Source organism: Bombina bombina, chromosome 6 (assembly GCF_027579735.1).
Source record: "Bombina bombina isolate aBomBom1 chromosome 6, aBomBom1.pri, whole genome shotgun sequence".
Taxonomy (NCBI): domain Eukaryota; kingdom Metazoa; phylum Chordata; class Amphibia; order Anura; family Bombinatoridae; genus Bombina; species Bombina bombina.
The window spans coordinates 152,080,070-152,101,967 of NC_069504.1; the positions used below are offsets into that span (position 1 = coordinate 152,080,070).

General features: G+C 40.1%; 1 protein-coding gene across 1 annotated transcript in view; it reads left to right on the forward strand.

Moving 5' to 3' along the window:
• The window catches only part of TUBGCP6 (tubulin gamma complex associated protein 6), a 379,035-nt gene that overhangs the window by 158,860 nt on the left and 198,277 nt on the right, over window positions 1-21,898 (forward strand). The window contains exon 19 of the mRNA XM_053716637.1: window positions 18,387-18,570. Coding sequence (XP_053572612.1) covers window positions 18,387-18,570 — 184 coding nt within the window. The remainder of the gene's footprint in view (window positions 1-18,386; window positions 18,571-21,898) is intronic.

Below are 21,898 nucleotides of genomic sequence, written 5' to 3' on the forward strand. Positions count from 1 at the left end.
GAGAGGTCAAGGATTCCTGTTTCCCCATATTCTGTCTGTAATAAGCTGTCTCCTTTAATATGTCATGGCACAAGGTGCTTGAAGCAGTAGGGGCCATTCTGGTTTAGAGGCTGTCAATCCATGTAGAGGATAGATACTCTTTTAAAAGATGGAAGTCTTTTTGGACAAGTGTGGCATCCTTTTGGTGCACCTTGTCTGATTCCATTTGGAGTACTCCATGAGAAGATCCAGGACAGAAGGGCTGTGAGGCCAATCTTTTATTTATGTTGCTTCCTTTGTAAATTCAGGAAGTCTTTCCCTTTGTCTTCCAAGCAGGAGCAGTTCAAGTCTTCTTGGATACCTAATCAGTCTTGGATCAGGGGGAAGTAATTAAGGAAGCCTGCAGCTCTCATTCAGCATGTAGGGTTTGCCCCGAGCCAGGATTGGGTCCTGTAGGGGACAGTCTATCTCAGTTTTTCCTCATGCCTGGATACAAGATGCCCTAGATCTCTAAAGGGCTGTAGATATAGTATTCCAGGGTTACGAATTAGAATTAATCGCTTAACTCCCAGGAGCAGGTTCCACCTCTCAGGTTTATCTGTAGACCAGATAAGAAGAGAGGTGTTCTTGAAAATGTGCTCAGGATCTTCCTCCCTGGGAGTAATTGTTCCAGTTTTGGAACAGAGTTTAGTTTCTTTTTCATGCTATCGGGGGGAAAAAGAAGAAACTTTTAGTCTTAATATATAATATATAACCAAGGTTCTCAGAGTACCGTTTTCCTCAAGATGGAGACTATTTGCTTCATTCTTCCTTGGTGCAAGAGGGTCTGTTTCCTATGGGGAAACACTTTCTAAATCTGCACCTAACACCCTAACATGAACCCCGAGTCTAAACACCCCTAACCTTACACTTATTAACCCCTAATCTGCCGCCCCCGCTATCGCCGACACCTGCATTATATTAACCCCTAATCTGCCGCTTCGTACACCGCTGCAACCTACATTATCCCTATGAACCCCTAATCTGCTGCCCCTAACACCGCCGACACCTACATAATATTTACTAACCCCTAATCTGACCCCCCCCCCCCCCCCCCCCCGTCGCCGCTACCTAACTATACTTATTAACCCCTAATCTGCCAACCGGACCTCGCCGCCACTATAATAAATGTATTAACCCCTAAACCGCCGCACTCCCGTCTCACAAACACTATAATAAATGTTATTAACCCCTAATCTGCCCTCCCTAACGTCGCCGCCACCTAACTTCAAGTATTAATCCCTAATCTGCCGACCGGACCTCGCCGCTACTCTAATAAATGTATTAACTCCTAAAGCTAAGTCTAACCCTAACACCCCCCTAAGTTAAATATAATTTGAATCTAACAAAATAAATTAAATCTTATTAACTAAAGTATTCCTATTTAAAACTAAATACTTACCGGTAAAATAAACCCTAATATAGCTACTATATAACGAATAATTATATTGTAGCTATTTTAGGATTTATATTTATTTTACAGGCAACTTTGTATTTATTTTAACTAGGTACAATAGCTATTAAATAGTTATTTACTATTTAATAGCTACCTAGTTAAAATAATTACAAAGTTAGCTGTAAAATAAATCCTAACCTAAGTTATAATTAAACCTAACACTACACTATCAATAAATTAATTAAATAAATTACCTACAATTACATACAATTAAATAAACTAAACTAAATTACAAAAAATAAAAAAAGATTACAAGAATATTAGGCTAATTACACCTACTCTAAGCCCCCTAATAAAATAAAAAAGCCCCCCAAAATAATAAAGGTCCCTACCATATTCTAAATTAAAAAGTAACCAGCTCTTTTACCAGCCCTTAAAAGGGCTTTTTGCCTGTAAAAAAAAATACAACCCCCCAACATTAAATCCCACCACCCACATACCCCTACTCTAACCCAAACCCCCCTTAAATAAACCTAACAATACTCCCCTGAAGATCTCCCTACCTTGAGTTGTGTTCACCCAGCCGGGCCGAAGTCTTCATCCGATGGGGCAGAAGAGGACATCCAGACCAGCAGAAATCTTCATCCTATCTGGGCAGAAGAGGACATCCGGACCGGCAGACTTCTTCATCCAAGCGTCATCTTCTATCTTCATCGATCCGGAGCGGAGCCATCTTCAAATCAGCCGACACAGAGCTATCCTTCTTCACCGACGCCTACTCGCCGAATGAATATTCCTTTAAGTGACGTCATCCAAGATGGCGTCCCTCGAATTCTGATTGGCTCATAGGATTCTATCAGCCAATCGGAATTAAGGTAGGAAAAATCTGATTGGCTGATTCAATCAGCCAATCAGATTAACGTTCAATCCGATTGATTGAGCTTGCATTCTATTGGCTGTTCCGATCAGCCAATAGAATGCAAGATCAATCTGATTGGCTGATTGAATCAGCCAATCAGATTTTTCCTACCTTAATTCCGATTGGCTGATAGAATCCTATCAGCCAATCGGAATTCGAGGGACGCCATCTTGGATGACGTCACTTAAAGGAATATTCATTCGGCGAGTAGGCGTCAGTGAAGAAGGATGGATCCGCGTCAGCTGCTTTGAAGATGGCTCCGCTCCGGATGGATGAAGATTGAAGACGCCGCCTGGATGAAGACTTCTATCGGATGGAAGACCTCTTTAGCACCCCTTGGATGAAGACTTCTATCAGATGGAAGACATCTTCAGCGCCCCTTGGATGATGACTTCGGCCAGGCTGGGTGAACACGACTCAAGGTAGGGAGATCTTCAGGGGGTAGTGTTAGGTTTATTTAAGGGGGGTTTGGGTGGGTTAGAGTAGGGGTATGTGGGTGGTGGGTTTTAATGTTGGGGGGTTGTATTTTTTTTTCAGGCAAAAGAGCTGATTACTTTGGGGCATGCCCCGCAAAAAGCCCTTTTAAGGGCTGGTAAAAGAGCTGGTTACTTTTTAATTTAGAATAGGGTAGGGACCTTTATTATTTTGGTGTTTTTTTATTTTATTAGGGGGCTGTTTGTTTTTGTAATTTAGTTTATTTAATTGTAGGTAATTGTAGTTAATTTATTTAATTAATTTATTGATAGTGTAGTGTTAGGTTTAATTGTAACTTAGGTTAGGATTTATTTTACAGGTAATTTTGTAATTATTTTAGCTAGGTAGCTATTAAATAGTAAATAACTATTTAATAGCTATTGTACCAAGTTAAAATAAATACAAAGTTGCCTGTAAAATAAATATAAATCCTAAAATAGATACAATATAATTATTAGTTATATTGTAGCTATATTAGGGTTTATTTTACAGGTAAGTATTTAGTTTTAAATAGGAATACTTTAGTTAATAAGATTTAATTTATTTAGTTAGATTAAAATTATATTTAACTTAGGGGGGTGTTAGGGTTAGGGTTAGACTTAGCTTTAAGGGTTAATACATTTATTAGAGTAGCGGCGAGGTCCGGTCGGCAGATTAGGGGTTAATATTTGAAGTTAGGTGTCGGCGACGTTGGGGGTGGCAGATTAGGGGTTAATACTATTTATTATAGGGTTTGCGAGGTGGGAGTGCGGCGGTTTAGGGGTTAATAACTTTATTATATTAGCGGCAAGGTCCGGTGAGCAGATTAGGGGTTAATAAATATTATGTAGGTGTCGGCGGTGTTAGGGGCAGCAGATTAGGGGTTCATAGGGATAATGTAGGTGGCGGCGGTGTGCGGTCGGCAGATTAGGGGTTAAAAATATTTATTATAGTGGCGGCGATGTGGGGGGACCTCGGTTTAGGGGTACATTGGTAGTTTATGGGTGTTAGTGTACTTTAGAGCACTGTAGGTAAAAGCTTTATAAACCGGCGTTAGCCCAGAAAGCTCTTAACTACAGCTTTTCCATGGGCGGTAGGAGTTTTGTCGGTAGAGTTGTAACGCTCACTTCAGCCAAGACTCTAAATACCGGCGTTAGGAAGATCCCATTGAAAAGATAGGATACGCAATTGGCGTAAGGGGATCTGCGGTATGGAAAAGTCGCTGCTTGAAAGTGAGTGGTACACCTTTACCTACCTAACTCTAAATACCTGCGGGCGGCCAAAAGCAGCGTTAGGACCTCTTAATGCTGCTTTTGACGGCTAACACAGAACTCTAAATCTAGGTGATAGACTTTAAGGATTGGTTCCCTTAGGTTCCCATTCAATTATTTCAGATATTCTGAGTTTTGCCTTTCCACCCAAACTCTTTCAGTTTGTGGTTTAACAATGGCTTCGCCATAGCTACCGGTGTCTTCTCTTTCTGGGCTGCAACTCGGTCCTGGGATTGCAGGGGCGTCCCTCCTGGGCATCTTATTGGTTCAAGCCCATCTTTCTACAAGCAAGATCTTTCACCGGTTTTTGTTGGCCTCTTAGTTCCACGAATGGAAGTGGAGTTGGAAAGGAGCTCCCTTGTTCCAGCTACAAGGGTAGTGTGCTTAGGGACTATATAATTTATTCTTTATCTGCACCTACATGAAAGCCTATTACTCTAGCAGGAGGTAGTCTCCTCGCCTTGAAGATAATCTCTTGAGGTCTACAGGTCGTATGAGAACTTTTTAAGTTACCACGTTGCACTAAATGTTATATGTTAGATTTTACTTGGGTTATTTGACAGGGTTTTTTGTAGCTTTGGGGCCCTCAATGGAAAGAGATTATTGGTATAACAAAAATGACTTTCAATATTAGAAAGCGGGCTGAAATCTACTCATGGAACACTACGTGATACTCTCTATAGAAGTGTTCATATGTTAATTGTTTAAGTTCTTAATCTAATATGTTCATTACATGTTCTTATTGTTCCTGGATACAAGTTTCCTAGTACCTAGAGGGGCTCTGAGAAAGTACAATATACTGGAAAATAAGTGTTAATTGTTGAATGTTAGGTCACTAAACTTTGCAATGGGTGATTACAATACCTACAATTTTAGTTAGCTATGTTATGGTAGCTATAGTACACTGTTAATAAATTATATATATATTCTACTTAGGTCATTGAGGGGGAAACTCTTCCTCATTAGTAATCATATTTTTTCCAATATGGTTTTGTTTACAATGTTTAAGTTTTCTATTCTTTCTCTCTTTTACTGTACTTTTCTGCTGCTAAAACTGTTAATTGATGACATTTCACGGTACAAATATCATCATAATGTTGACACCACGACCTATTGTTTTCACAAATGCCCTACTAGCAAAATAACAAGTTCATATGGCTGACTATTCTTATAGAAAAAGACCACCAAATTCATTAAGGATTCAAACCATTAATGCAAAGGGACTAAATATTCCTGCGAAACGTACACAGGCACTTAGAGACTTCAATAGATGCAAATCAGATTTAGTATTTATTCAAGAATCTCACTTCCGTAAGGGAAGAGAACCAATTACATTTAATCATAAATTTGATACTTGTTACTACGCCTCTCACTCAAAATTAAAGAAGCATGGAGTGGGAATTTTGATAAAGAAAAACATCCCATTTAAAGAGATTAAAATTTTAAGGGACAAAGCTGGTAGATATATAATATTGGTAGGACTGCTTTATGGTTGCACGGTTACATTAGTTTCCATCTACACTCCTAACACCAAGCAAGCATCCTTTATAAAACGGCAACCAACCTCATCTTAGAACACCAAAAAGGTATCTTAATAATTTATGGGGACCTAAATACGCCATTAAATCCAACATTAGACTGTTCCTCCACACATTCTTCAGTACCCCAGTCACAAATATCTTGCATACTTAACTCACTGAAAAAACTCACAGTACAAGACCTTTGGAGGTCATACCATCCAGAAAGAGAAGATTATACATTTTACTCATATCCACATAAACAATATTCTAGAATAGATTATATCTTTACAGATGTGACTGGCCTTTCGTTATTCACCACTGCCCACATTACCCCTATAACATGGTCAGACCATGCGTCTGTCATCGGTACTCTTGTATGGCCTTCTAAACCCATTCCTATATGGAAACTGGATGAACAAATCTTGGCAGACCCTATTATATTCCAACAACTTTCCAAATCCCTAACAGAATACTTTAATCACAATGATATAGATGGGATGTCCCCTATAACTCTGTGGGAAGCACACAAATGTGTGATAAGAGGCGAACTAATGGCTATTAAAGCTTCCATTAATAAACAAAGACGCGCATCCCTTGCAACATTACTCACTAACATAGAAAATTTAGAAATTCGCCATAAAAGAAACCCCTCGGACAATAACCTTTTACTCACTATTCAGTCGGAAAGAGAAAAACTAGCAACCCACCTCAATAAAGAACATAAACGCCAGGTGTTACGTCTTCAACAAATGAACTACGAAGGCCAGAACAAAGCAGGTAGAAGCTTAGCAAGATACTTAAAAATAAAGCAATAGAAAAATTACATTCTACATATTAAAGACGACTATGGTAAAATACATCAATCCACACAATCCATTACTAACACATTTCAAAAATATTTCCATGACCTATATAACTTACATCACAAACAGGATCACAGAACCTACCAACAATAAACTAAAATGAATGATATGAATGCATATCTAACATCCATCAACCTACCACATCTTACCACTAACCAACAAGCTCAATTAGAAGATTCTATAACGCCAGAAGAAATCCAATTAGTGATTAAAGATCTCCCAGCAGGCAAGTCACCTGGCCCTGACGGCTTCAGTAACCAATATTATAAGATATTTCAGGAAGATCTAATTCCTTATATCCCCAGATATTTTAACCACATTGATGAAACAAAACAGTTTTCTCCTAGAGCCCTTGAAGCCCATATTATTCTTCTCCCCAAACCCAAAAAATCTTTAGACCACCCATCACATTACCGCCCAATTTCATTAATAAACTCGGATTTGAAAATATACGCAAAAATAATATCCAACAGATTAAATTTTGTACTTCCGGATCTGATTCATCAGGACCAGGTTGGATTTGTCCCTAAGAGGGAAGCAAAGGACAACACGGTCAGGGCCCTAAATTTAATTCAATACATCAAAGATACGGAGATTCCAGGAATCCTACTATCAATAGACGCAGAAAAGACCTTTGACCGTGTTGGCTGGGACTTTTTGAAAGCTACTTTACACACCATGGGCCTAGGGCCCAAGATACTTCATAGAATATTCTCTCTATATTCCCACCCCAATGCAAAATTGTTGATAAATGGCACACTGTCAAGCCCGTTCATTATAAGTAATGGTGCACGACAAGGTTGCCCTCTTTCCCCCCTTTTATTCGCTTGTTTTATAGAAACATTAGCCACTAAAATTAGACAAAACCCCTCAATTAGCGGAATACAATTAGGTACCTAAACATATACAATATCTTTATTCGCAGATGACATTTTATTCTCCATTACAAAACCCGAAACCTCCATACCCTCTTTACTACAAGAATTTAACAAGTTTAAAAGGTTGTCAAATTTCTCAATTAATGTCTCTAAAACTGAAGTACTAAATATTAATTTAGATGCACAAACCCTGGCCAGAACTAAAACATTAATGCCATTTACCTGGCATTCCCATTCCCTTCACTACCTAGGGATAGAACTAACTACATCTATAGAAAATACTTTTAAATATAATTACCTCACCATCCAAAAAATATCATAAGGGATCTATCCTCATGGCTTTCCAAGAGGATCTCATGGCTTGGCAAAATAAATGTATTGAAGTTGAACATTTTTCCTAGGCTCTTGTATATAATGCAAGTTCTGTCAATTCCAATCCCCAAGAATTATATTCCAGCTTTGCAAAAAGCTTTTAGCGATTATGTATGGCGTAGATGCCCTCCAAAGATAAACCAAAGAATTATGCAATTCCCCAAACTCCAAGGTGGTCTTGGTATACCCAATATAGCGAAATACCGCCAAGATATATTTTTGCAGAGGATTGTTGATTGGTGTATACATTTTGATAATAAAAGGTGGGTCCAATTGGAACATATTATGTCAGACACTCCTCACTTAGGAAGACTTTGTTGGAATTTTGAACATTTAATGTCTAAACCTAGTTTAAACTTTCCACTAATAGCTGAAACATACAAAGTCTGGGAAAATATACTTGCAACAACCTCATACGTCTCTTCGAGGCCTTCCCCATTAACTTCCATTATCGACAACGGTCAATTCATCCTGGGGACACAATCACTAGGAGGAACTCCAGATTCCTTTTATAGAGATATTCCAATACATTTCATTACATTAAACAAACAAATTCTATCACAAACAGCCATAACCGACAAGGGTTATACCCTTTCTCCAACATTGGTGTGTCCGGTCCACGGCGTCATCCTTACTTGTGGGATATTCTCTTCCCCAACAGGAAATGGCAAAGAGTCCCAGCAAAGCTGGTCACATGATCCCTCCTAGGCTCCGCCCACCCCAGTCATTCTCTTTGCCATTGCACAGGCAACATCTCCACGGAGATGGTTAAGAGTTTTTTGGTGTTTAAATGTAGTTTTTATTCTTCTATCAAGTGTTTGTTATTTTAAAATAGTGCTGGTATGTACTATTTACTCTGAAACAGAAAAGGATGAAGATTTCTGTTTGTAAGAGGAAGATGATTTTAGCAGACAGTAACTAAAATCGATTGCTGTTTCCACACAGGACTGTTGAGATGAAGTAACTTCAGTTGGGGGAAACAGTTAGCAGACTTTTCTGCTTAAGGTATGACTAGCCACATTTCTAACAAGACCATGTAATGCTGGAAGGCTGTCATTTCCCCTCATGGGGACCGGTAAGCCATTTTCTTAGTTAAACATAAAAGAATAAAGGGCTTCAAAAAGGGCTTAAAAACTGGTAGACATTTTTCTGGGCTAAAACGATTGCTTTACTAGGCATATTATGCAGATTCTAACTAATTATTGGTATTATAATCTTGGGGAACGTTTAGAAAAACGGCAGGCACTGTGTTGGACACCTTTTTCAGATGGGGGCCTTTCTAGTTATAGACAGAGCCTCATTCTGGGACTGTATAGGGGTTAAATGTAAAAACGGCTCCGGTTCCGTTAATTTAAGGGTTAAAGCTCTGAAATTTGGTGTGCAATACTTTTAATGCTTTAAGACACTGTGGTGAAATTTTGGTGAATTTTGAACAATTCCTTCATACTTTTTCACATATTCAGTAATAAAGTGTTTTCAGTTTGAAATTTAAAGTGACAGTAACGGTTTTATTTTAAAACGTTTTTTGTGCTTTGTTGACAAGTTTAAGCTTGTTTAACATGTCTGTACCATCAGATAAGCTATGTTCTATATGTATGAAAGCCAATGTGTCTCCCCATTTAAATTTATGTGATAATTGTGCCATAGTGTCCAAACAAAGTAAGGACAGTAATGCAACAGATAATGATATTGCCCAAGATGATTCCTCAAATGAGGGGAGTAAACATGATACTACATCATCCCCTACCTTGTCTACACCAGTTATGCCCACACAGGAGGCCCCTATTACATCTAGTGCGCCAATACTTATTACCATGCAACAATTAACGGCTGTAATGGATAACTCCATAGCAAATCTTTTATCCAAAATGCCTACTTATCAGAGAAAGCGCAATTGCTCTGTTTTAAACACTGAAGAGCAAGAGGACGCTGATGATAACTGTTCTGACATACCCTCACACCAATCTCAAGGGGCCATGAGGGAGGTTTTGTCTGATGGAGAAATTTCAGATTCAGGAAAAATTTCTCATCAAGCTGAACCTGATGTTGTGACATTTAAATTTAAATTAGAACATCTCCGCGCACTGCTTAAGGAGGTGTTATCTACTCTGGATGATTGTGACAATTTGGTCATTCCAGAGAAATTATGTAAGATGGACAAGTTCCTAGAGGTTCCGGTGCCCCCCGACGCTTTTCCTATACCCAAGCGGGTGGCGGACATAGTAAATAAAGAGTGGGAAAGGCCCGGCATACCTTTTGTCCCCCCCCCCCCCTATATTTAAGAAATTATTTCCTATAGTCGACCCCAGAAAGCACTTATGGCAGACAGTCCCCAAGGTCGAGGGGGCGGTTTCTACTCTAAACAAACGCACTACTATTCCTATCGAAGATAGTTGTGCTTTCAAAGATCCTATGGATAAGAAATTAGAGGGATTGCTTAAAAAGATTTTTGTACAGCAAGGTTACCTTCTACAACCAATTTCATGCATTGTTCCTGTCACTACGGCAGCGTGTTTCTGGTTCGAGGAACTAGAAAAGTCGCTCAGTAAAGAATCTTCGTATGAGGAGGTTATGGACAGAGTTCAAGCACTTAAATTGGCTAACTCTTTTGTTTTAGATGCCGCTTTGCAATTAGCTAGATTAGCGGCGAAAAATTCAGGGTTTGCTATCGTGGCGCGCAGAGCGCTTTGGCTAAAGTCTTGGTCAGCGGATGTGTCTTCCAAGAAAAAATTGCTTAACATTCCTTTCAAAGGTAAAACATTATTTGGACCTGATTTGAAAGAGATTATTTCAGACATCACTGGGGGAAAGGGCCACACCCTCCCACAGGATAGGTCTTTTAAGGCTAAAAATAAGCCTAATTTTCGTCCCTTTCGCAGAAACGGACCAGCCTCTAATTCTGTATCCTCTAAGCAAGAGGGTAATACTTCACAACCCAAACCAGCCTGGAAACCAATGCAAGGCTGGAACAAGGGTAAGCAGGCCAAGAAGCCTACCACTGCTACCAAAACAGCATGAAGGGATAGCCCCCGATCCGGGACCGGATCTAGTGGGGGGGCAGACTTTCTCTCTTTGCTCAGGCTTGGGCAAGAGATGTTCAGGATCCAGGTTATCTCCTGGAATTCAAGGAACTACCCCCAAGGGGAAGGTTCCACAGGTCTCAATTATCTTCAAACCAAATAAAGAGACAGGCATTCTTACATTGTGTAGAAGACCTGTTAAAGATGGGAGTGATACATCCAGTTCCAATAAGAGAACAAGGAATGGGATTTTATTCCAATCTGTTCATAGTTCCCAAAAAAGAGGGAACATTCAGACCAATTTTGGATCTAAAGATCCTAAACAAATTTCTCAGGGTACCATCGTTCAAAATGGAAACTATTCGAACGATCCTACCTACTATCCAGGAAAATCAATTTATGACTACCGTGGATTTAAAGGATGCGTACCTACATATTCCTATCCACAAGGAACATCATCAGTTCCTAAGGTTCGCTTTTCTGGACAAGCATTACCAGTTTGTGGCACTTCCATTCGGATTAGCCACTGCTCCAAGGATTTTCACAAAGGTACTAGGGTCCCTTCTAGCGGTTCTAAGACCAAGGGGCATTGCAGTAGTACCTTACTTGGACGACATCCTGATTCAAGCGTCGTCCCTGTCAAAAGCAAAGGCTCATACGGACATCGTCCTAGCCTTTCTCAGATCTCACGGATGGAAGGTGAACAAAGAAAAAAGTTCTCTGTCCCCGTCAACAAGAGTTCCCTTCTTGGGAACAATAATAGATTCCTTAGAAATGAGGATTTTTCTGACAGAGGTCAGAAAATCAAAACTTCTAAGCTCTTGTCAAGTACTTCATTCTGTTCCTCGTCCTTCCATAGCGCAGTGCATGGAAGTAATAGGATTGATGGTTGCAACAATGGACATAGTTCCTTTTGCACGAATTCATCTAAGACCATTACAACTGTGCATACTCAGACAGTGGAATGGGGATTATACAGACTTGTCTCCGACGATTCAAGTAGATCAAAAGACCAGAGATTCACTCCGTTGGTGGCTGACCCTGGACAATCTGTCACAGGGAATGAGCTTCCGCAGACCAGAGTGGGTCATTGTCACGACCGACGCCAGCCTAGTGGGCTGGGGCGCGGTCTGGGAATCCCTGAAAGCTCAGGGTCTATGGTCTCGGGAAGAGTCTCTTCTCCCGATAAACATTCTGGAACTGAGAGCGATATTCAATGCTCTCAGAGCTTGGCCTCAACTAGCAAAGGCCAAATTCATAAGGTTTCAGTCAGACAACATGACGACCGTTGCATATATCAATCATCAGGGGGGAACAAGGAGTTCCCTGGCGATGAAAGAAGTGACCAAGATAATTCAATGGGCGGAGGATCACTCCTGCCACTTGTCTGCGATCCACATCCCAGGAGTGGAAAATTGGGAAGCGGATTTTCTGAGTCGTCAGACATTCCATCCGGGGGAGTGGGAACTCCATCCGGAAATCTTTGCCCAAATAACTCAATTATGGGGCATTCCAGACATGGATCTGATGGCGTCTCGTCAGAACTTCAAGGTTCCTTGCTACGGGTCCAGATCCAGGGATCCCAAGGTGACCCTAGTAGATGCACTAGTAGCACCTTGGACCTTCAACCTAGCTTATGTATTCCCACCGTTTCCTCTCATCCCCAGGCTGGTAGCCAGGATCAATCAGGAGAGGGCCTCGGTGATCTTGATAGCTCCTGCGTGGCCACGCAGGACTTGGTATGCAGACCTGGTGAATATGTCATCGGCTCCACCATGGAAGCTACCTTTGAGACAGGACCTTCTTTTTCAGGGTCCATTCGAACATCCGAATCTGGTTTCCCTCCAACTGACGGCTTGGAGATTGAACGCTTGATTTTATCAAAGCGTGGGTTTTCAGATTCTGTAATAGATACTCTGATTCAGGCTAGAAAGCCTCTAACTAGAAAAATTTACCATAAAATATGGAAAAAATATATCTGTTGGTGTGAATCTAAAGGATTCCCATGGAACAAGATAAAAATTCCTAAGATTCTATCCTTTCTACAAGAAGGTTTGGAGAAAGGATTATCTGCAAGTTCTCTGAAGGGACAGATCTCTGCTTTATCTGTTTTACTTCACAAAAGACTGGCAGCTGTGCCAGATGTTCAAGCATTTGTTCAGGCTCTGGTTAGGATCAAGCCTGTTTACAGACCTTTGACTCCTCCCTGGAGTCTAAATCTAGTTCTTTCAGTTCTTCAAGGGGTTCCGTTTGAACCCTTACATTCCGTAGATATTAAGTTATTATCTTGGAAAGTTTTGTTTTTTGGTTGCAATTTCTTCTGCTAGAAGAGTTTCTGAGTTATCTGCTCTGCAGTGTTCTCCGCCCTATCTGGTGTTCCATGCAGATAAGGTGGTTTTGCGTACTAAGCCTGGTTTTCTTCCGAAAGTTGTTTCCAACAAAAATATTAACCAGGAGATAGTTGTACCTTCTTTGTGTCCGAATCCAGTTTCAAAGAAGGAACGTTTGTTACACAATTTGGACGTAGTCCGTGCTCTAAAATTCTATTTAGAGGCTACTAAAGATTTCAGACAAACATCTTCCTTGTTTGTTGTTTATTCTGGTAAAAGGAGCGGTCAAAAAGCGACTTCTACCTCTCTTTCCTTTTGGCTTAAAAGCATTATCCGATTGGCTTATGAGACTGCCGGACGGCAGCCTCCTGAAAGAATCACAGCTCACAACACTAGGGCTGTGGCTTCCACATGGGCCTTCAAGAACGAGGCTTCTGTTGACCAGATATGTAAGGCAGCGACTTGGTCTTCACTGCACACTTTTGCCAAATTTTACAAATTTGATACTTTTGCTTCTTCGGAGGCTATTTTTGGGAGAAAGGTTTTGCAAGCCGTGGTGCCTTCCATTTAGGTGACCTGATTTGCTCCCTCCCTTCATCCGTGTCCTAAAGCTTTGGTATTGGTTCCCACAAGTAAGGATGACGCCGTGGACCGGACACACCAATGTTGGAGAAAACAGAATTTATGCTTACCTGATAAATTACTTTCTCCAACGGTGTGTCCGGTCCACGGCCCGCCCTGGTTTTTTAATCAGGTCTGATAAATTATTTTCTCTAACTACAGTCACCACGGTATCATATGGTTTCTCCTATATATATTTCCTCCTGTCCGTCGGTCGAATGACTGGGGTGGGCGGAGCCTAGGAGGGATCATGTGACCAGCTTTGCTGGGACTTTTTGCCATTTCCTGTTGGGGAAGAGAATATCCCACAAGTAAGGATGACGCCGTGGACCGGACACACCGTTGGAGAAAGTAATTTATCAGGTAAGCATAAATTCTGTTTTTTCATAATTGGTTTAAATACATTTGTGTTCATCATTTTATAACATGACATAAACAATCCAGGAATATGGTGAGACCCTTGACTAACTTTCGAACACTTATCCGTTAGAGCCCCACCATTATCACACATCCAAACAACAATATATAAAATACTGAGACAAAATCTTCCGGGCTACATGCCTACATTCCTTGAAAAATGGGAAGAGGAACTAGGCGTGGTGATATTACCTCAAACTAGTACATTTATTTTCCAAAATGTTACAAAAACGTCAATCTCTCTTTCTATGCAGGAAATTAATCTAAAGAAACAATGCAGATCAAACAATAAGAATCCAGCAAAATATATATAGATAGCCAAATTGCTACTCACGTGGTGTAATGCACAGTCGTCCAATATAGGCAGACCGGAACCAAAAGTCGTCCGGCAGACACTCAGGCAGTGTACAGGGAGATCCCAAAGAAGATGATGGAGGTCCTTAAGTGTTCACGACGCACCTTGTCCCACCAGGGGGAATCCAGGAGAATGTAATCCTTAAGTGGTCACAAGGCACCTTATCCTACCAGGGGGAATCCAGGAGTGGATAGAGATAAAAGGGGAGTGAGGTCCCTAGGTAGTCAGAACACACTTAGTCCCACCAGGGGGAGTTCAGGAATATAAGGTGTTACTAGGAAAATAACCGGATCTCCAAGAAGTAACAGTATAGTAGCAGTAGAGTTAATAAAAAGTTTTATTTTAAAACAAATTAAAAAGCAACGCGTTTCTCCTTGTCACAGCACGGTTTCATCAGGCTGTATAAAACAATATACACTATATACCGTATCTTTAGCTTTGAGCACCCTTACACCCCCAAATATCTTTTTTGACTATCTTATAAAATAATAATAATTGCTCCCATGTAATAAGGCCAAAGTTGCAAAATAGGGTTGACAATATACAATATTAAGTTAATGTTGGTAAAACTGCTTACGTTACAATTTAAGGTAGGTCGTCAGTTCTATCTTTATCTTAACAAAATGGAAAAATTGTACAGTCTCTGGCAGCATCTTTTCTTCTCTCTTCTTTTCTCTTCTTCTCTGAGTTTGACTCTCCTTCCAATGTTTATTGGATACCATAGATATAGGGTTGGGGAAGGGTCTTAGAGTCTAACTCCATTGTACTCTGAAGTATGCAAATAAAATCGGTGTTAAAAAAATAAATTACATTTTTTTTTTTATTCTTTATCGATGAAAATCTGTTTGACGGAGGTCCGAAGAGCCAAAATCCTTCCTCTTGCCTCTCTCTTCAGTCTACTGTTCGACAGGGACTCTGGTCCTGGGAATCAGTGACTCTGTGTATGGAGGTGATTGGTCTGATGGTGATTTCTATGGACCTCATTCCCTTGCTCGTTATCGTTTGAGAGCTCTACAGTTGTGCATGCTCAGACAGTGGAGGGGATTGTCTCTGAGAATCTAGTTCAGTTGACAAGGGTCTCTTCCCGTGGTGGTTTTATCTGGAGGAGACCTCCCTGGTGGTTTGGAACTGCAGCCACCAGCCTGCTGGGCTGGGGAGGTGTCTGGTTGTCGTTGAAGGCGCAGGGACTCTGGTCCTGGGAGAAGTCTCCCCTTCATCATTTGGAGTTGAGAGCGATTTATAATGCTCTGATATTTTGGCCTCAGTTGCCTTTAGCCCAGTTTATCGGGTTCCAGTCAGACTACTTAGCCTCTGTGGCTTACATCATCCTCCAGAGAGGAACTCTGAGTTCCTTAGTCATGAAGGATTTTTTTCAGATTTTATGTGGGCGAGTGCTCACAGTTCCTGTCTATCTGACATCCACATTACTGGAGTGGACATCTGGGAAGCGGATTCTGAGCAGAAAGACTTCCCATTCCGGGGAGTGGGAACTCCATCCAGAAGTGTTCTCCAAGTTATCTACCAAATGGGGGTTTCGAGAATGGGTTCTGATGGGGTCTCGTCAAAACTTCAAGTTTCCAAGTTCGGTTTGAGGTCATGAGATCCTCAAGCCTTTCTAATAGATGCTCTGGCAGTTCCTTTGAACTTCAGGTTGGCGTATCCTCCTCTGTTTGTTCTCCTTCCGCGTGTCATTGTTTGCATCAGGCAGGAGAGAGCATTGATTTTCTCCTAGCTCCTGCGTGGCCTTGCAGGATCTGGTACGTGGATCTAGTAGAGATACTGTCTCTACTTCAGTGAAAACTTCCGCTGAGGAAGGATCCTCTGCATCAGGGGTCTTTCATTCATCCAAATATAGTTTCTCTGTGACTGACTGCTTGGAAATTGTACACTTGCTTTTAGCTAAACATGGGTTTTTAGAATCTGTTGTTGAGACCACGATTCAGGATTGTAAACCTATCACTAGAAAAATTTTCTATAAGATATGGCAGAATCCCAAGGATCTTTTCCTTTCTCCAGGTAGGCCTTGAGAAGGGGTTATTTGTTAGTAAACTTAAGAGTCAGATTTGGCTCTTTCTTTTCTGCTGCTCAAGCGTCAGGCAGACGTGCCGGATGTAGAATCCTTTTATCAAGTCCTGGTCCGAATCAGGACTGTGTTTGAGTCAGTTGCTCCCTTGGAGTCTTAACCTTGTTCTTAAAGTTTTTCTTCAGGCTCAGTTTGAGCCTAGGCATTCCATAGATATTAAGTTGTTATCTTGGAAAGTTTTGCTTCTGTTATTTCTTCTGTTCGGAAGTTTTCCGAATTCTCAGCTTGCAGTGTGGTTTTCCTTATCTCGAGATAAGGCAGTTCTTCGTACCAAGTTTGGGTTTATTCCTAAGGTTGTGTTGGACAGAGATTTTAATCAGGAACTTGTTGTTCCTTCTCCCTGTTCTTATCCTTCTTCTCAAAAGATCGTCTGTTGTACAACTTAGATGTTGTTGTACGGGCCCTTAGATTTTATCTACAGGCTACTAGGGACTTTCGCCAGTCCTCTGTATGGTGTGTGTTTTCTGGATAGACATAAAGGCCAGAAAGCTTCCTCCACTTCTTTCTCTCTAGTTGAGAAGTGTTATCGTACTGTTCATGAGCCTATTGGACAGCAGCCACTTAAGTGAATTACAGCTCACTCCACTAGGGCAGTATTTTTCTTCTTGGGCCTTCAAGAAATAGGCCTCTGTAGAACAGATTTGTAAGGCGGCGACTTGGCCTTTTTTTGCTCTCTTTTGCTAAAGTTTCTAAGTTTAATATTTTGGGAGAAAGGGTCTTCAAGCAGCGGTGCCTTCTGTTTAGGTTATCTGTCTTGTCCCTCCCGTATCATCTGTGTCCTCTAGCTTGGGTATTGATTCCCAACAGTAATTGATGATAATCCGTGGACACACCGTGTCATTAGAAAGAAAACAAAATTTATGCTTACCTGATAAATTTATTTCTTGACACGGTGAGTCCTCGTCCCTCCCGGTTTCAAGATAGGTTTTTTTTTATATAAACCTCAGGCACTTCTGCACCTTGTGTTATTTCCTTTCTCTCCTTTTCCTTTGGTCGAATGACTGGGGTTAGTGGGAAGGGAAGTGATACTTAAAGGGACAGTCTAGTCAAAATTAAACGTTCATGATTCAGATAGGGCATGCAATTTTAAACAACTTTCCATTTGACTTATCATTAAATTTGCTATGTTCCCTTGGTGGTATTTTTGAAAAGCTAAACCTAGGCAGGCTCAAACTAATTTCTAAATCGTTGAAAACCGCCTCTTAGCTCAGAGCATTTTGAAAGTTTCTCACAGTTAGACAGTACTAGTTCATGTGTGTCATATAGATAACGTGCTCACTCCCGTGGAGTTATTTAGGAGTCTGCACTGATTGTCTAAACTGCATGTTTCTCAAAAGCACTGAGATAAGAGGGCAGTCTGCAGAGGCTTAGCTACAAGGTAATCACAGAGGTAAAAAGTATATTAATATAACTGTACTGGTTAAGCAAAACTGGGGAATGTGTATTAAAGGGATTATCTATCTTTTTAAACAATACACATTCTGGTGTAGACTGTCCCTTTAACAGCTCTGCTGTGGTGCTCTTTGCCTCCTCCTGCTGGCCAGGAGTGATATTCCCAACAGTAATTGATGATAATCCGTGGACTCCCCGGGTCAAAAAATAAATACATTTATCAGGTAAGTATAAATTTTGTTTTTTAGACCAATACAGCTGTACTTCATGTCCTTTTAAAGTAGATAAACAATACATTTATTAGACTAGTCTTTGTGTACATTTCTAATCATACACTTTTTCATGTAAAGCAATACTAACTATGAATACATATGGATGTCTGTGTGTATTCACATGAAAGAAAAAACCTAGATAAATAGATATATGAACAATCATGCAGATTCTCCCTTATTATATATCTGTTTATATTTCTTATTAGAGTGAAGGCGAACACTCTAGTAATATAGTGCCAAGCTCGTTATGCCTATATGATAAACAGAATCCCTCAGAAAAAGGAGATGATAACAGTGCTGTTGACTCATGGAAGAAAGAGCAGAACTATCTACAGGCGTTGGCAGACAAGTATTGCCTTGAAAAATACCAGGACAGTTATGAGTTGATGTGTGAGTACATGTGATAATGAAGGGAGAGAACTGAAATGTATATAAGAATGATATTAGTACATATATTCATCAACTATGAGTTGAAGGAACATATTGCTCTTTTTTTCATTCTCTTGTTATCATTTGTTGAGGGAGCAGCAATGCATTACTGGTTTCTAACAACACATTGGTGAGCCAATGACAATCTGTGTGTGTGTATATATATATATATATGCAGCCACCAATCAGCAGCTAGAACCTAGGTTAATTATATCTAAATCATGAATGTCTAATTATGACTTTACTGTCTCTTTAAGGAAGTGTATGATTATGTACAATGTATCTTGTTACTTTACTGCACATTGGCTGATAGGGACAATTCCCATAGTAAAATAATGTTTTATTTAGAACAGGAGCATCTCTGATCTGTAATACTTTTTGAAACATTTTTTAAGGTAAATATAGAGACATGTTTCAAGTACCATGACCCTTTAATATTTATAATTGTTGAATTATGACCATTCTGAGCTACAAGATTTAAAAGACTCCATCAGATTACCACTCTCATTCTTTTTCCTATTGCTCCTTTTTTGTGTTTCATATTTTAGTTACTTATTTAAATCTCAAAAAAGTCTATTTTTATCTGCTTCTACAATGTTTAGATAGGGAGTCTGTCACAGACTTTTCAATTTTCTGGACAATCCAGAGTAGCAGGTTATATGAACAGATGAAGCCGTGGGTAATATACCTGGACCATTGACATTTTTAGGTACAGGTTGGCAGATAGTTTGTCAGAAACGGCCTATGTCAGGAAGCAGTACCAATGCTCTAATGGTAAGGGGCATTATTGTTTGTCTTACATATTGTCTTCATGCCCTAAAATTCTGAGAGCTCTTAATGAGAGGTAAGAAAGAAAGAGAAGTTCTGTATCCAAGACTTTTATCCTCATTTTACTCATTTTCACATCTTACACTGCAGAGGATGGCTTTAATTATTTAAGTATAGATAAGGTGTCTTTCTCTGTCCTGTTCAAATAAGGGGTCACATGCACAGGTAGCTATCAGTTGAATACTGGATATCTGGTAGAACTATATGCATATGGAACAAAATCATGGAGATGGGGTAGCTCCTGTGTTGCACCTCATTGTTCATAGATGGATACAAGGGATGGAAGACCCTTTATTTGAATGAGGCTACACTTATCTTCTAAAATCAGTAGTCCTGTGTACTCATCTGCCTTGTTATCAGATGTTTGTGCCTGGGATATGATTAGGAAAGGCTAACCTTATTCAGTTCAAAACTGCTTCTCCAATGCATCTTTTTGTGAAATTTACAATTCCAGTATTTTGCGTCTAAAAGATGATACTCCTACAATTCTATTTTTATTCTTCTCAAGGCAAATGTATTTCTTGGAGTTTTGCTACAGCAATGTAAAATAGCTAGCTTGTTGTGACTTGATAGTCCTTCAGGCACTGTACAATCACGTGTACACACACAAGTTCAAAGTGGAATCCCTATTGACACATTAGCTTTATCCCTCTGGATCTGCAGGCTACTTTTGCTGTAGTGACTGATTGTGTGACATTCTCTTAGGATAGCACTGCTCAGGAGCTGTAGGCTGCCTCTTTCAAAGTATACAACTGCTAGACCCACGCTAAGGATAATGCTCTGTATAATTTTCATGTCAGAAGTGATCCTGCAGTGGTTTTGGCACCATGACCTCTGGAGGAGTTGTTAAAAGGCTCCTGTTTATGTCAATCAAGTCCTTGGTTGTTCTAATGGAAAGCCTGGTGTTCCCGTTATTGATCTGTGTTCCTGGTCCTAACCCTTGCTTATGTCCTGGTTCTCACTCCAAGCCTTATCCTTGTCTGTACATTGTTTTGCAGACTGACTTACTGGTTGCTTACCCCTGGAGCTGTACTCCTGCCTGCTTCTTTTGCTGTATTGCCTGGTTCCTGGTTGATAAACTGGTATTGGACTTTGGCCTAGTTACCTACTCTTTTGAGTAATCCTTGTACTTTGTCGTCTGGGTCAGTCTTCTTGGTGACAACCATGGCCTGCTCCAGACTACCGAATACTTATCATTTTCTGCAAGCTTGATTGTAGTCTCTAAACAAAGGTAAACCCCTTAATACCTTCTGAGTGGCAGCATGCTTTACACCATTCCATTGGCATTGTGCATGTTGTGTACAGCTGCTAGGCCATGGAAACCCATTTCATGAAGCTCCCGAGTCCCGACACACAGTGCTGATGTTGCATTCAAATGCAGTTTTTAAGTGATACAACAGATGCTAGGCAAATTTTTACGTGCTATTCATTTCAGCACTCTGCAGCCCTGTTCTGTGAGTTTACGTGGTCTACCACTTTGTGGCTGGGCTGTTGTTGCTCTTAGATGTTTCCACTTTACAATAATTAAATTTACAGTTGACTGGGGTAGAATTTTCACAAATTGGCTTGTCACAAAAGGTGTCGTATGACAGTGCCACGTATAAACTCGCTGAGCTCTTCAGTACGACCCATTGTACATTGGACAGATATTTGAAGGAAAATTTATCAGTGGTGTGAATATGTTTGCCAGTATGAAAGTGCACAAAGTCACAAATATTTATAATTAAAAATAAACTGTAAAATCTGCTGCCCCCAAAAACACACGATAAAGGCTAAATTAACTTACATTCATTTATTAATATTGCACTAAAATGTCACACTCTCTTCAAGCATATTGGTCTTAATTTATTTCAGATTCATACACAGCACAAAAGAGGTTTTCAGTTATAATATTTAGAAATTGTAGTTGCCCCTCTTTTGGTTAAAATATACATAACATGAAGTTAACAAAATAATGAGAACAAACTATTAAGCACATGAAATTATAAAAGTCCTCATTAGTTGTATATATGTGCCAAAAAAGGGGAACTATGACTACTAACTATTTGAACTGAAAATCTGTGTGCTGTGTAGGGATCAGAATTTAATAAGGAACACTAAAAAACAATACCTGCTGTACAACTTCTCTGTTAAAGAATTTAATCCAAACTAAAAATCCTTTGGATATCTCCTTCTCACACTTTATTGCAGTTCTTCTGCTCCAGGTAGCAGACACCTCCTTTGCCCTTTTCTCTGGGCAGCATAAGTCATGGCCAAAAGGTAAAATTAACTGAGTTAAATCAGCTTTGTCATCCAACCAGAGGCGAAAATAAAACATTACTTTTGTTTTGTTTTGCAAACAACAGAGTGCAAATGTCTAAATTTCTGTTTGTCAATGGAGGCACTGGACAATTCCATACAATCTATGCTCCTATTACAAGGCTGTACATGAGATCTTATTCGCCTAATAATTCAATAATTC